Source organism: Plectrocnemia conspersa, unplaced genomic scaffold (genome assembly GCF_051122295.1).
Source record: "Plectrocnemia conspersa isolate PC_06_02 unplaced genomic scaffold, ASM5112229v1 ptg000014l, whole genome shotgun sequence".
NCBI lineage: Eukaryota > Metazoa > Arthropoda > Insecta > Trichoptera > Polycentropodidae > Plectrocnemia > Plectrocnemia conspersa.
Genome location: NW_028277178.1, coordinates 25,563,131 through 25,579,197, shown reverse-complemented (window position 1 = coordinate 25,579,197; position 16,067 = coordinate 25,563,131). Strand labels below are relative to the sequence as shown.

The following is a 16,067-nucleotide window of genomic DNA, read 5'->3' as shown; positions in this document are numbered from 1 at the left end:
TGCGAAACGATATTTTTATAATTTGTTTTGCTCATTAAGCGAATTTTCCGTTAGGTTAGGCGACTTCTATAAATTATGCCACAGGTTTATGTGAAACAAACGGGAGCATGCGTTTTATTCATTTTTATTATCTTATTAAATCTTCCGTCATAACCTGATATGCGTAAGCCACGTGCGTTACAATGGGGTAAGCCTGTACCAACTGAGTAAGTCATCAGATATAATGAATACCTACAAGTAAATATTAACCATAAAACTGAGAATCAGAGACATCTCTATTAATAATTATAAATTAATATGTGTAATATAATTTATAATCAATCGATGTCACTGCAGCTGGGGCGGTTTTTTTTTAATAATAGCGCATTTTTTTTATAAATAAAAATTTGAGTGCCGTTGCTGGGTATCGAGCCCGTAGCCTCAGAATTACTAGTCTGAGACGTTACGGACTACGTTATTTCGTCCATTGTTTTAAATTTCAACATACTTTGATTGTTAGCAGTGATTCAAAAACTTTTTGCGTCTAGCCCCATTTTTAAAATTATATTTTTTACCGAAGAATACATTTATATTCAATAATGTGAAGATTTCTTAGTCGCTATAAAATATATAATTATATAACGTATTGCTTTGATATTGAAAATTACAAACGATTTTTTTCACAGTATTCTGGTTACTGCATGATGTATATCTAATTAATTTACTTATGATTTTGAAGAATTAAAATGTCTAACTGCTTATATAGAAATTATTTGAAATTGAATATAGAATTACCATAATATATTAGTGTATTATTTATATATAATATTGAATAAATTTTATATTCGTAATATAACTTTTTTTGGGGAGATGTAGAGGCTCGCGTTTTATTCTTACCCTGGCGCTGAAATAAGGTGTAATTTTACCAATATAGTCAAACGTATTATGTACGTTTTTTTGCACGGGAGTGACGTTAACTTGATTTTCAATAGTATTTATAAATACACGATTTATTGTGAAAAAAGGCTCCCAAAACTTAGCTACGCGTCTGATTATACATAAAATATCTGCAATTAGTGATTAATTTAGGCTTTTTTGCGCAGTTTAGAAAAAACTGGTATTTTTTTTATATATTTAATGTAATAAAATATAAATGAAATTTATTGCGTTTATAATTTGCTGCATAATACTGAAATCAGCATTTTTGCATTTTTAAACAGAAATTTATTTTTAGATATTGTTACACAGAGTTTTCTGTTTATATATGTATGTGTATTAGTAGTAGTCGCTTGTCAGGTCGGCTTGAGCTCCGGTCACACGTGTCTGGAATGGCGGGCGCCGTTGGATCTCCCACCCACTAACCCACGATCGCAATGCACGCCCGCCAAGTGTTGCCACTCTGCATTGCGGATTAAGGGTTTAACAATATATTATAATAAATACAAAAACATTATTTTATTTTATTTTTATTTAAGTAATTTTAATTTTCCCTTGATTTTTGACGTTTCATGGGGAAAAAAGTTGTGAGAGTATGGCAACCCTATGGCTCGCGTGCTTCCGACAGCTGAGGCAATTCTATCTCGTGTCCGATTTTTCACTCTTTCACTCGTCGGTCATTTGGAAGCGACTTTAACTGTTACTATTGCGTGTTAACTAGTTTTTAGTGATTGCAGTATATTTTAAAAATGTAATTGAAGTTTCCCCAGTACGTATTAGGTTATGGTACGTATTTGCGTATGTGACAGAAGGAAGTCGCATGTTTTTATTAAGTTAATTTTTTTTTCAACTTTTATCTTCTAAAACCCGTAATTGTTGAATAATTTGATTATAATACAATTCGGAACGTTTGGTGTTGTGGTAACAGCGTGGCTTATCGACCACGCGTACAGTGGTTCAATTCCCACTGTAATACTTTTTTATTTTTGTTAAAAATTGCTTTTTAAATTATAAATGATTATATTTATAAATATTTTTATAATTAATGGTGTTTATTTGAGTTTCTTAAATATTTTTTCCAGATATAATTGAATAGTGTATTTATGAAATTTACATTAAGATGTCAAAATCACAAGGAAGACGATGTAAAGCTGTACCTAAAATGGTAGAATTAAAAAGAAAAGAATCGGCAGTTAATAATGAGCCGATAGAGCCTAAGGTTACTCCTATTCCCTTGAAAAAAAGCAGCGAAATGTATGTCTGTTCTCCGGACATTTGGAAGAAATTTGGAATCAAAATAAATTTGGAACAAAATTCAAAAATAAGTATGTATTTAACTAATTAGTTATACCAATTTAATTATTATTTAATACTAAATATCATTTCAGCCATTAACAGTGAAGATGTAAAATCAAAATCACCAAAGCTTGACACGGCGAAGATTAAAAAATCGTTGAGTTCTAAAATATTAGCTAAGAAAGCTTCTCAAACATCAGAAAAAATCAAATTACAATCTTTATCGCCTAAGACTACTGGAAAAACTCCCGAATCACCAAAATCATTTTTAACCATAGATCCTTGCACCAATAACTTCATCGTCAGCGATGAATACACAGAAGCGTCTCATTCCAAACAATCGAGCAACTCCAATACCGATATTACAAATGCGCTGCTCAAATTGAACGAAAATAAAGGCGATCAAATAATGGAAGAGTTGGTGAACAGCATCATAACAAAAAATTGCACCAATCCACCATCCAAAGATATCATTGACACAATCATAATACCTTTGGACGATGTAATAGATATGGATAATTCCACTTCTGTACTAAATTTAATAGAAACGAATTCTTCAGAATCTATTCCGATAGATAATAGTATATGTTTCAATAATATATCAATGCTAAATATAAGCAACGATGACGTAATATTAACATCAGATAATCTAATACAATCTACGGAGATAATCGATAACTCGACAAGCACAGTAATACCTATCTTGACAATGTTGCCGGAAAAAAATCAAGAAGTGGTAAAGATCGATAGTGAAAGTCTCAGTAATTCTGAAATAATTATATGCAGTGATGTTACGGCTTCGAGCAATGAGTCGGAACTGAGCACTATATCAGATATTTTGCCACCGGAAATGATCGAATCTGACATAATGTTGGATAAGTTAGATTTGTCAATTACAAATAAGGACAATTCATCTACAGTCATTAACGAACTGAGCGACAAGGATGAGTCAAACTTGATTATGAAAACAAAGATCCAAAGTGATGCAAAAATACTAGAAAAGGAATGTGAAAATTTGACTCTGAACGTAAATAGAAATCAAAATAAGGAACAGGAAAAGGAGAGTGGAGATTTGCTTCAGAATCTTACTGACAATAAAACATTAAATGTAATACTAGAAAAAGATGAACCGGAAAAAGTATCTGACGTTTTAATCCCTATAGATACAAGCATTGAAGCTAAAGAAGAATGTGAAGTTTTAATTCAGAACGTTACAGACGATGAAACATCAAAGGTGCTGCCAGATTCAGTAAACACATCTGAACAAGTGCAACAGTCATCTACTGAAGTCAACAAAATAGCCGAGTATTTAAAACAGTTCCTCAATAAAAAGAACAATGTACCGAAATGTAGAAACGTGCTTAAAGACAATATTAACGTTGAAACAAGCAATCAGAAGAACGACACTGTAAAAATCATTGATAATATTGGCGTTGAAGAACCGGGCGGAGTCACTGAATCTGAAAAACCAATGCAAAGTACTACAGTCATAAATGAAAATATAAGTAATATGTATTCTAAGGTGTATAAAAAGCGGAAGTCTAAAATTGATAATCACAATAATGCTGTAGTACAAAAATATTCCTACAAAAATTTTGATGAGGCTGTTACGACGTTAGTTATGGAGAAAAATATTGATAAGTATTGTTACAGTTTAGATTTAGTATCACAAACTTGTTGGTTTGGCGAAATTCGGACTGAAATGTTTGGGGATGTCGATGATTGTGATGTCGATTATAACACAAATGATGCAATACAGTTAACAGATGATGAAATAAATATAAAAGGCGAATCTGAAGATCTGTCTAAATGTGTTAGCGATTCTGTTCAAGATATGCGAAATACCAAGACAAAAATTGAACCGGATACTTCTTTGGTATATTCTATTAATAATTCCAATATTACCAAAGAACTTGGTAAAATCAACATTCCTGAAGAGCAGAGTGAAACTGTTGAAAAACCAGATTGTGATGCGGCGAATTTAAATATGAACGATAATCAGAACATTTCTGATAATGTAAATTCTGAAAATATTAATTTAATGAGTGAGGAACATACCAAAGATTCTGAAAAAAATAATTGTGAAACGCTTGAACAAGTAGAGAGCTCAGAGGATTCTCAGAATAATTTTGATGAGTCTTTAGATGATTTAATAGATGTTTCTATTACTACTAAAACATGTGAAGAATTGGAAAGAAGTAGAGAGGCTAATGAATTTGAAGATGAAAATAATAAGTCTCTATTAAAAATTCATTCGAATGATTTTATGGATGTTTCTAATGTTACAAATAATAATGAACTTTTGGATAATTCTCAGAAAAATTCTGAAGATGATCATAATAATTCGTCAGCTGCTAAAGAAATTGTGATTCCTAAAAAAAGGGGTAGAAAAAAGAAATGTGAAACGATCGTCCAGGTACAGTGCGAAGAAACAAATTTGAGCCTAGATGAAACACAGAATAATTCTGAAATTGTTGAAGAACAAATCAAGATTCCTAAAAAGAGAGGAAGAAAAAAGAAATGTGAAACGATCGTACAAACAGTGTGCAATGAATCGAGTTTCACTGAAAGCAGTCAGAATGATATAGAATTAGAAAAATCTTCAACTGATTTGATGCATGAGGAACAAATCAAGGTTCCTAAAAAGAGAGGTAGAAAAAAGAAATGTGATACTCTTGAACATGAACAAGAGAAAACAAATTTGACTTTGAACAATTCTCATAATGTATCTGAAGATGTAATTATCCAAAACAGTCAAGAATTGGAAAAGTCTTCAACTGATTTGATGCAAGAGGAACAAATTAAGTTACCTAAAAAGAGAGGTAGAAAAAGAAAATGCGATATCGCCGTAACAGAGTGTGATGATAAAAGTTTGGATGGTTCTATGAATAGCTCTAGAACTAGTGAAGACGTTGAAGTAATTTCAAAAAAACGTTGTAAGAATAAAAAGCAAGAAGATGATTTTATTATAAATGATTATTCAAATAGTGATTCAGAGTCTGAAATATGTGAAAATGATGAATCTAAATTACCTAAGAAGAAAGGTAAGAGAAAAAGTCGAGAGGAAGTCGTCGCCAACGAACTGTTATTTTCGATTGCATCTTTATATGATATAAATGGAACCATCAAACCTATTAAACCAGGCCGTAAAACTTTAGATGATGAAATTATTGATGAAAATATTACCAAAGCGTTATTAAAAGGTTTTATTATTTTTTTTGTCATTAATGAAACATCTTTATTATGTTCGGCTTATTTCAATCTCACGTTTCTTTTTAGTTAACACTTTGCGTAAATGTGCACTATGTTTTGAAATGGTACATCTTAAAAATTGGCCACAGCATAACATGAAATTTCATAATTTACTGGGGTGGCTGGAAGGCGATGAACCTATTGTAATACATTATAATATTCCAAAAATGTTTTCAGTATAATATATATTTTTTTATTATAAAATCATTTTTTTTAAGGATCTAGAAAACAATAAACTTGCAGGCGTTCTTCTTCAAAAGGTAATCAAAATTAAGAAGAAGTTAGTATGCGAAAAGTGTAAAGATACAAGATCATCGGCAGTTGGTTACTTAAGTCATATTAAAATATGCCAAAGGTCTGAGGAGGTATGTGTAAAACATGTTTAATATTTTTTGTAGTTTACAATTTTATCTTTATTGTGACAATATTTTCGCAGGAAATTGAAAAGATGAAACTAACATGTGACATATGCAAAAAACTGGTGTTACCGCAAAGTTTCAAGATACATATGAATGCACATAAAGATAAAGAAATTTCTATGAATTTTATTGAAAGTCAAAATGACTCGAAAAGGTTCAAAAGAAAAGCAGCTGAAGTGTAAGTATATAATTTCATATAAAAAGTATATAATTGATGAAATATTCGATCAAACGGTTGTTTTAGAGCTGAAAAGTCATTCAAAGATATAAAGCTGCCTGAGCCACAACAATCAAACGCTATATATGTAAGTTTTTATGTAGTAAAATAGATGTAAAATTATATTGACTCGATAAAAATGTTTGTATTTTTTTAGAAAAAGTATTATAAGCAGTCATTGCAATATTGTAAAAATGAAGATGATTCAATTATTGTTGATTCAGCAACCGATAGAAGAAAATTGCCAAAGTATAGGGTGTGTAATATACTTGAATATTTATGTTTTTTTAGATATATATACATATTGAATGAAAAGTCATTTAATAATAATTTATTATAAAAAAAAATATAACCATGAAGTGTACAAGACTTACGTTGTCGCTTCGATAGTAGAGCTTTGATTGCGTCAGTAAATAAAGTGTACAGGTCGTTCATAGTCATTTCGAAAGTAGATCTTCGATTGCTTCAAAAGATCTTTCTAGAAGTCATCAGTGCTTGTTCTCGAGCGTGTCCTGGAAATGATTACTCAAATCGGAGGTACGAGCGTCGATGTGTAGTAGAGTCGAATTTTGTACCGCATATTATATAAACCCTTTTTGTCCCATATGCTTGCCATAGACGGATTTAATTTCATATATAATTTTAATTTTTCATATTTAAATATATTATTCACGATAGAATTATATTTTTATAAATATGTTTTAGCTCCCTATATTTTAATTTAATCAATTCAAAAAAAGTGGATTTAGGCACTTTTTCATATAAACAAAAATGTCATTGGGGGGGGGAGGTGAGAGCATTTTACACTCCGTTCCAGCCCACAGTTTAGATTAACTCCATCTATCTTGTTTTCATACATATGCTTAATTTAATATCAAAATAATTTATTCAAATATGTATATACAGTAAACCCTCCAATAATACAGTAAATTAGGGGCATGCTATTTGGGTGCCTGTTACTTTTTGTGGGACTGAGTGAAAGGCAGGATATATCATCACATGCGCCTGATTCGTACGTACGTAAAAAATTGTATGAGTATTTTCTATTCCCCCCAACTACACCCACTCAAATAGCATGTCTCCGATTTACCTTGTTATTGGGGAGTACTGTAGTTTCAAGCAGTGCTTTAGGGTAATGTGTGAAACTCATTACTATAGTCGCCGTCCTAAAACACACTAGTCCAAATGTCGGTTATCAAAGCTCTACTTACAGCAAAATTTGACGACTATTAGAGTCTCCAATTACTCGAACCATCAACTACTCGAGTATCGAATATTAAAATTTTAAAATACTCGAGTACTCGAGTACTTTCGAGTATTTACCAAATGTACCAAAATAGCTATTATTCAAATTCGTGCACATATAAATAAATAAATAAAATACTTAGTATGCTAATTTTTACAATTATTTTAACTTCACGAACATACTTTTTAAAAACAATAATGCAAAAAGTGTCTCGAATTTAATATTACTGCTAACCTTTGGTTTTATTATTCCCGTTATGGAAAAAACCCTTTCCGTTGCTGTTGATGTTGGTCTTATTGTCATTAACGCGTTGGATAAGGCTTCTAATTTATATCTGTTCGCTTTTTATAGATATAAAATTTTTTGAACTCTCTTTTTATGTTCTCTTCTTTCATTCCCTTCTCTGCTTTTCTCTTATTTCCTTCGACTATTGACAAAATAGTATTTTGTAATTCTTTTTTAATAGATTTTTTTTCTTAACAATATACAATATTCTACTCCTTCTGATTAATGCGAAGAATTTAAATCTATATCCTTCGAAGATGTATTTGGGTGAATCCCTTTCACTCTAGAGCTAAACGGTTCGGAAAGAACTGACTTTACTTTAAATGCCTTTAAAACACACAATTGTTTTGATTTATATTTTAAGCTGAGGGATCAGTATAAACAATTTACAACACTTTACGCTACAACTGCATAGTCATAAAACCTAAAAAATTTTTTTGTTGATATTTCATATTGTTCATTGCCATAAATTAGATAAGTCGGGACTGTCGAACAGAAAACACAAAAGAAATTTCTCCGTCGTACCCACTAACATAGCCGACGACCGGAACTATGCAACTATGGAACTATGAAAAAATTATACCTGATAGTAACCGCTCTAACTCGGGACTTCGGGCATAAACGCCAAATAAAAGCAAGACGTTAACCTTTACCGGACCGAGTTAAAGTTATTTTTGTTTCTGAAATATTTTAAAATTTTTTAATTTCGAGTATTAATCGAGTAATTTTCAAAATACTCGATTATCAATAACTTGAAAAATGGACAAAAATACTCGAGTATCGAGTACTCGATTACTCGAATTGGAGACTCTAATGACTATTCAATAGTAAATTAAACATTTTCTAAAGTGCGCCATTAGAAACTAATTATGTCACAAGATTCACTTTTTCGCTTTACAAATTATATGTATATGTACAAAGTTTTATTTTATTAAGATTTTCAATATATTGATTTTTTTAATAATAAATATTTATTTAATATTTAGGTCTATATGTGCCTTATGTGCGATGGTAGAATGGAACATAAAGCAGATATGATAGAACACATAAATTTGAATCACAGCGAAGAAGAAAGGAAAGCTAAATTTCCACCCGAAGATCCAGATTACCAAAGCAGTGCAGAAAGTGAAGAGGAATATGTCGAACCGGACATTGAAAATGTATCAAGAAGAAAATTAAAATTTAAGAACAAAAATGATAACGCAACTTTGAGAAATTATTGTACCAAAATTAATTAATTAAATTATTTTCTTAGTCAAAATTATTTCTCATTAAATTATTTTTTTAGTACTTAAAAACGACAACAGTCCGGGATTTAACTTTGAAGAATCAGTTATATATGAAAATCGCAAGTTTCATAAAAAATGCGGAACTGAATTGTTAGTCCATTTTTAATATATATTTGATGGTATGAATATTGTTTTTGATTGAATTTTTTTCTAGCGTGGAGAAGAACTTTTGTATAGAATCTTTATTTACGAATATGTTGTGTAAAACTTATGAAGCAATTTCTCAGGAGGAAGCAAACTCTTACTTACCAAAATCTCGACAATCTTGTAATATGGCTTATAGCACTTATAAGAATAATTCTAAGAAAGAAAACATAAAATGGAAGAAGTATGACTTATTTGAATCTGATCTAAATAACGGTAAGAATTAAAGACCACTATCAAATAAAGTGTGCTGTATTAAAATTAATTGTTTTTTTATTGTAGATAACATAACAATGTGGTGTGGTGGATCTGTGGGAGGTCTCGGTTGGATTCCTGGTAATCGTGCAACTCAATTTTTAGCTGTTTCTATATCGCAATCATTTACTGAAAGACATTTTGCTAATGAAAAATATCAATATGGCAGCGCATTGCAAATATGGAAAATTGGAAGCTTATCAAACAACATAGCAAAATGTTGTGCTCCTGCTTCCATGGTTTATGGTATAGCTCACAATCATGGTGTTGTTTGGGACATGGATTGGTGTGCTTCAGGTTGCGATGACGATTGCAAAAATACTGTTAAAGATAATGTTAATTCAGTAAGAATGGGTTTATTGGCGATTGCTTGTTCAGATGGCAATGCATATATTTATGCAGTTCCTCATCCAACATCATTACCTGAGTGGTGAGCATTATTTTTGTCTTAAGTTATTTTTTCAATAAAAATAATTAAACATCTATTATGAATTGCAGTGAATCCAAAATATACAAAACCACACCATCTATGATACTTAAATTGGATATTGACGGTTCAAAGAATATTTGTGCCATGGACTATCAAGCTGTAAAAATATTTTGGACGAGGGTATGTAATTTTATTGATTTAATTCAAGCTTAATTTGTAAAAATAGTCGCTTACTCACTTATGCATAATTTTTTTTATAATTTATATAAAAAAAAGTGTTAGCATTGTTAAATATCAGAATATTTGTAGCATTATTTAATTTAATTTGCTTAGTAGATAAATTAGTATAGATCGGTGACTAATACCTTAATATTATAATATACCCTTTAATATACAAACATGATTTGTCAAGAGTCTGTCTTTTTCTCAAATTATTAAAATATTTGTTATTGCTTTTGTGATTGAAATAAATTGTGAATAAAATATTAAATAAGTATAACAAACTATAATAAAATACATATTTGTCAAATTCGAACTGCTGTTGTGCAATGTGAAGTTTTCATCCATTAAACTGATGATGTCGAAAGAAAAATTAAAAATGAAATAATTTATATATTAATATAGAAAATTAAATGGAGATGTGGCGCATCCACTAGTACATTTATATAATTACATTTTTTGTATACTTTTTAGAATAAAGGCCACAACATAATAGCAGTGGGATATTCAAATGGCGTAGTAGCTTTATTTGACATTACTTTGAAATCAATCCTTTTGCGTCAAGAATGTAATGGAACTACTACATATTTACCATATTTTTCTTTTCAACCTTATACTGCTCCCATCAATGGTATGTATTATATAAAAAAAATATGTTGCTAATTACCATTTTAATATTTTTTTATTTACAGGTCTTATTATATTACCTATGAATGATACGGGCAACGAAAGTGATATATTCTTAGGTATATCTTCCTTTAAAGGTTGTGGTGTATGGCAGAAGTCAATTGCACTAAATAATTTATCCGGACATTTTACAAATATTTTCTTGAGTTACCCATGGCCTTCAATCGCATCGTTGACGGGAAAGATTAACCCGAAAAATTGTAGATAATTGAATACATGATGATATTTACTATTATACATTCATGACAACATTAAAAATATGATTTTTATTTTTAGTGAGTTCAATGCTGTGCATGATAATGGCTCGGTCTTGCGCCAAGCATATGCAGTATCACGGCTCGATGCTCGCCGGAGGGGGCATTGGAGATGCTAGTTTTTTTCATAATGCTTTCCTAGCGATTAACGATATGGGAGACGCTGAAGTTTGGCCAGTTTACTATCCGGTGCTCAAATGGCACAAACGGCTGCTGACTAATAGTTTTAAGCAAGTAATGATATCTCGGTTTAAGAAAGCGGTAAGAATAACTTTTATTTATATATATGTACAAATGATCTTATAATTTAAATATACTATTTTTTGTTACTTTGACTTTCTTGCCAGGTGTTAGCAATGACTGAATTGAAAGAATTAAAACAAAATACCAGTGTTGATGATTCTTCTAGTGATTTATTGTCGTATGATGGAATAACTAAAAAGTATGGAATGTTGTTTGTGGATGTACCTCATGTATGTATTAATATTAATATTAATGTTAATAATATAGTTTATTTAATGTACTTATATTTTTTTAGCTAACAGAATACAATCCAATACAAAAAAGGAAAATAGAGGAACCTTTTTCCAATCGGTATGCTTTGCAAAAGCCGATGTGTGCCAAATTTAATCCGTCGTCCGAAGCTTCAAGGTTTTATGCTGTTGGCGGGCGAGCTGGACAAGTCAGAATAATGTGCGTTACTCACTTAACTGATAATAATTATTCACCTAAAAAATTCACAAAGTTTGACACCTATTTTTAAATAGGCACAACATGTTTAGGTTTCATTTATATTTATTATAAAAATGATTATTGCTTTAGCAATCAAATAATCTGCTATTTTTAAGTTATTGTATGCATACCATGACATATTCACATTATATAATATTCTTGATAAAACTTTCCAGTCGATATTTTAAGTTAATGTATCTGATGAATTAAATTAAATAACCATCACAGGTACCTTTTATTTATTTAATTATTTGTTTATATTAAGGTATGGATTGTATAGAAAAACACCTATGTGCTTTAAAAAAATATTTTTATTTAAATATAAGTATAAATATAGAATAAAATTCTATATTATATTTTTTGTTATGTACATAATAATATTCTGTATATAAATAATGAATTTCACATAAATAATTTAATCTTATTTATGAATATAACTTTGTTTCTTCTTATTTAATTTAAAACAATAAAGTTGTTTTATAAATTGTTAATCGCTATTTAATTTGTGTATAATTTTTTCTTATAAAACATTAACCAGTGACAAATTAGTGGGTCACTTGTTATTTTTCTTTACGCGTCAGTATCTCTAAAAGAAATATTAAATACTTGGTTTAATAATAAATTATGCTAGTACATAATCTTTACGAATTAAGAATTAATAATATGTAAAAAAAATTATCAACAAGTGAGTCACTGGCGTTTTAACAATCAAAGATGATCTCTTTCATTTTGAGATGGCATTAAATGACAGGTATAAACTTATAATGTATAGGAACAATAATGTAATGTTTCATTTTAAAGATATTTTCTGGAGGAAAAAATCATCAGACTAATTATTCTTTAGATAAATATAAAGATTTGTTAAAAAAGTAAAATCAAATTTTTTTAGTGTTTTTTACAATATATTTTTAACAACGTCTGTCGTTTGAAGTATAATGCTTCCATTACCTTAAAATATGATGTAAAAATTGACTAATAAGAAAATATAAAAAATACACACCTTTTCTAACTTCAATTTTAAGTTAAAAGTATAGAAATGTTAAAATTTAGAGATGTATTTGGCTGCGCAGCGTAATTTTTTTGTTTATTTTCATCATAGATTACTGTTTAATTTGTCATATTGTGAGATTTTTAAAAATATTGATAAAACTGGTTCTGGACATTAGATTTTTTTGGCTATACAATAAAAATATATTACTAGCACGAAAGACCAGTATAGTTAGTGACTAATACCCGAAAGACCTGGGTTCGAATTCCATATGAACCTTAGTGTTTTTTATTGCTATTTTGTCCGGGAGATCAAAATTAGTGATTATTATATAATTATAATTTCGATAGATCATCACAGATTAGATTTTTCTGAATTTACATAATCTCACAGATAAATATGGTGATAAATACTCACAGATAAATAGCATCAAGCTTGGTCATCTAATGATTGTAAGCTGTACATGTTTAATAGAATATATATCAATAAAATGAAAAATAATTAAAAAAGAGGCTAGGAATAGAAATAATTTGGCATTTAGGTCGAGATTTTGGCTCTGGACTATGCGCTGTTACATATAATAAAACTTTCTTTCCAAATAGCCTCACAATTAAAAATTGTATACTGTCAAATAAGGTGATCTTGCTGACCAATAAGTGTCAACATTCCTGGAATTGGCATGATTGAGAAACGCGTGTACACTTTTTCTTTATCCGGTGGTGTTTTTGTAGTTCAGAATCAGATTATTTAAAGTTTGGAACCCATGACTTAATGACAAGACTCAGGATTATTGCTGTTGGCATTAATCTGGCTGCAAAATAACCGTTGGGTGGCCACGATAGAATCGTTTTTTTGTAATATGTCTTAACGACAACGCACATTGCAGACCTATCTACTGGTCCATGATAACTAATTATGATGCTTAAACGCATAATATGTAGTGCCCGATAAAATATATATTTTTAATCGCCCGTTCTTTGTCGCATTTTGCATATAGTCAATTAACAATTATAAATGGCCAGTTATTTTGTCTAAATGTACAAATTGAAATCTGAAATATAACCATACTCTCAGATTAAAAAGTAGGACCCCAATGACAGGAAAGTACTGGAAGTTTTGTTCTGTTGCATGTGCAAATATAACAGCATTTTAGCGACTGGCTGATAGGAATTTCGAGGTTTGGTTCCGAATTGTGTGACTTATTTAGCCAGTTAAACGCCGGAAAAGCAGTTCATTGTACAAAGATATACAGAGTGGGCCATAAGATTTTGCACTTTTAAAAATTAAACAAAGAAAAAATTATAGGTAATTTAATCTTAATAAATAAATATGATAATAAACGTTTATTTCATTGAAAGAACATAATTGGGAAAATCATGTCTTAAAAATAATGTCGTCTAAATGTCCACCAACACGCTGCTGGCATTCCTCGAATCTGACACCTAGTTTTTGAAACAATATGACATAAAGCGCATGTGATGTTGGCTATTGACCATTACATGCTCAAAAACTGATTGTCTGGTATGTATTGTAGTCAGGCGGCGGCATTGAGTATTACTTTTTTGAAAACGATGAAGGTCGGGCTGTAACAGTCAATAATAAGCGCTATAGGCGCTAGATAACCGTTTTTTTGCATAAAATTAAATATATTTATGTGGAAGACGTGTGGTTTCAACAAGAACGGTGCAACTTGCCATACATCGCATGTAACTTTGGATGTTTTGCGTTAAAAAACTATTTCATGTTTTGGTGACGTCAACTGGCCGTCAAGATCATGCGATTTAACGCCGTTTGATTTGTGTGGGGTTATGCTTAAATCATGTCTACGCCGACGAATCGAAACGTTGGAGCAAATAAAAACCAACATCCGCCAAGCTATGTCGAGAAACCGCCCGAAATGTACGAAAAAGGGTGAACGGATACTCATGCGTATATTATTTACAAATCGATCGCTCTCAAAGCGATTGCTCATACGAATATTGCTCACACGGTAAGAAAATGTATGCTTTTTAAGCATAAATAGGATGGTTGTATAGTATTATTTTATTATCTATTTAAAATATTTTGGATTTTGTGTCTATAGATATGTTTTTTATTGATTAATTTAATATGTGTTTTTTTCCTTTGCGATGTATTGAAACATTTGCTTTGTTGTTTATTTGTGGTGTACCACACAGAGCCACGTTTGAATAGGACCTTTCTTGAAATTTACGTTATTAATGACCAAAAGTGATCATTTAAGATCACTATGACGATCTAAACTAAAGGGTTTCCTCATAAATAACACGCAATGATTCTCCGGTGCATTGAATGAATATTTCTTTGTTATGAAACGGGTAAAGAAAACAATGTATCACCGGAAGACAAATATTCCCGTTACACATATACAATTCTTCGAGCAAATGTCACTTTTTAAAGGCGTATACCTATTTCGTGTTCTAAGAAGCGAATACAGCGATAATCGTTGTATGATTGTAATTGATCAGCAAGCTTTGTAGGCCTAGTTACTTAAGCCTGGACTCAGATGAGAAGAAGGAAGTCACAAACAGTCACTGGCAGACTCTGGCAGATACTCGAAAAGACCAGCAGACACCCGTTCGCCCGCGAAGAACATACGGACATGAACGCTCGAATACTGTCGCTGCCATGCCACCTACAAGACCTATGAGAATCTCGCACCTACATCATCCCTCCGCCAGCTTCTCCACCACTATATGGAGAAAACAACGCCCATCATAATCTGTCGCAAAATGTAATACAATCTAATAAAATCTCACTAGTTTCCATCTGCGTCTTACTGGCTGCGAAGTCACACCCCACAAGGGTTCAAATCCCGAAATATTTGTTTATAAATCTGGGAAAATTATTTATTTACTTAGGTATTTGAACGAAATACAGGGATTGCGCTGAAACACTTTTTAGAGTAGTTGTGGATTATTTATTATTGTGGTAGTTAAGAAAACATATTTTCTATATAATAATAATTAAATACATTGCAATAATTTGCTTTTGTTTATTTTTAAACGATCAGCTATTATATAATTATGTTTATATCTATCACCGTTCATTGATATATTATATTTATCTTAACAAATCAGCTGCTTTCATAGCGTTTTCATGATTAGAATTATCCATATGCTTCTGATTTTTAAACCAAAAATACCTAATTATTACATTGTTATTTAACCAGAATATTTTTCTTTTAAGACCACAAAAAAATAAAAAAAAAATAGTGTATGAATATTTATTAATATATTATTTCATTCAATTGTTTTTTTTCACTTTGTGTCTTATTAATATCAAAATGAAATAACTTTCGTTAAAAAATTAGCTTTCTTTAAAACGTGTGAGTGATGTGTCGTGTGAGCAATCGCCTTGTGAGCAATCGATTTGTGAGCAAGTTGCTTTGTGATCAATATTGTGTGTGTAATAATCCGCG

General features: G+C 30.6%; 1 protein-coding gene across 1 annotated transcript; it reads left to right on the top strand.

Moving 5' to 3' along the window:
• The first annotated feature begins 1,521 nt into the window (after window positions 1–1,521).
• Window positions 1,522–11,869, top strand: LOC148226608 (uncharacterized). The gene is made up of 18 exons (XM_088203872.1): window positions 1,522–1,701; window positions 1,998–2,240; window positions 2,304–5,414; window positions 5,491–5,606; window positions 5,682–5,828; window positions 5,900–6,060; window positions 6,127–6,187; window positions 6,257–6,355; window positions 8,617–8,851; window positions 8,919–9,009; window positions 9,074–9,279; window positions 9,346–9,748; window positions 9,817–9,928; window positions 10,442–10,598; window positions 10,660–10,854; window positions 10,931–11,169; window positions 11,256–11,381; window positions 11,447–11,869. Exons 2-18 carry the CDS (start codon window positions 2,036–2,038, stop codon window positions 11,669–11,671), a joined length of 5,889 nt encoding a protein of 1,962 aa, XP_088059998.1. The 5' UTR covers window positions 1,522–1,701; window positions 1,998–2,035; the 3' UTR covers window positions 11,672–11,869.
• Window positions 11,870–16,067: the final 4,198 nt, after the last annotated feature.

Bases quoted from the DNA above. Each gene is read 5' to 3' on its own strand.
- LOC148226608 (XM_088203872.1), top strand. From the start codon at position 2,036: ATGTCAAAATCACAAGGAAGACGATGTAAAGCTGTACCTAAAATGGTA. The intron at 2,241-2,303 runs GTATGTATTTAA...ATATCATTTCAG, and splicing joins GGAACAAAATTCAAAAATAA to CCATTAACAGTGAAGATGTA. The intron at 9,929-10,441 runs GTATGTAATTTT...TATACTTTTTAG, and splicing joins TAAAAATATTTTGGACGAGG to AATAAAGGCCACAACATAAT.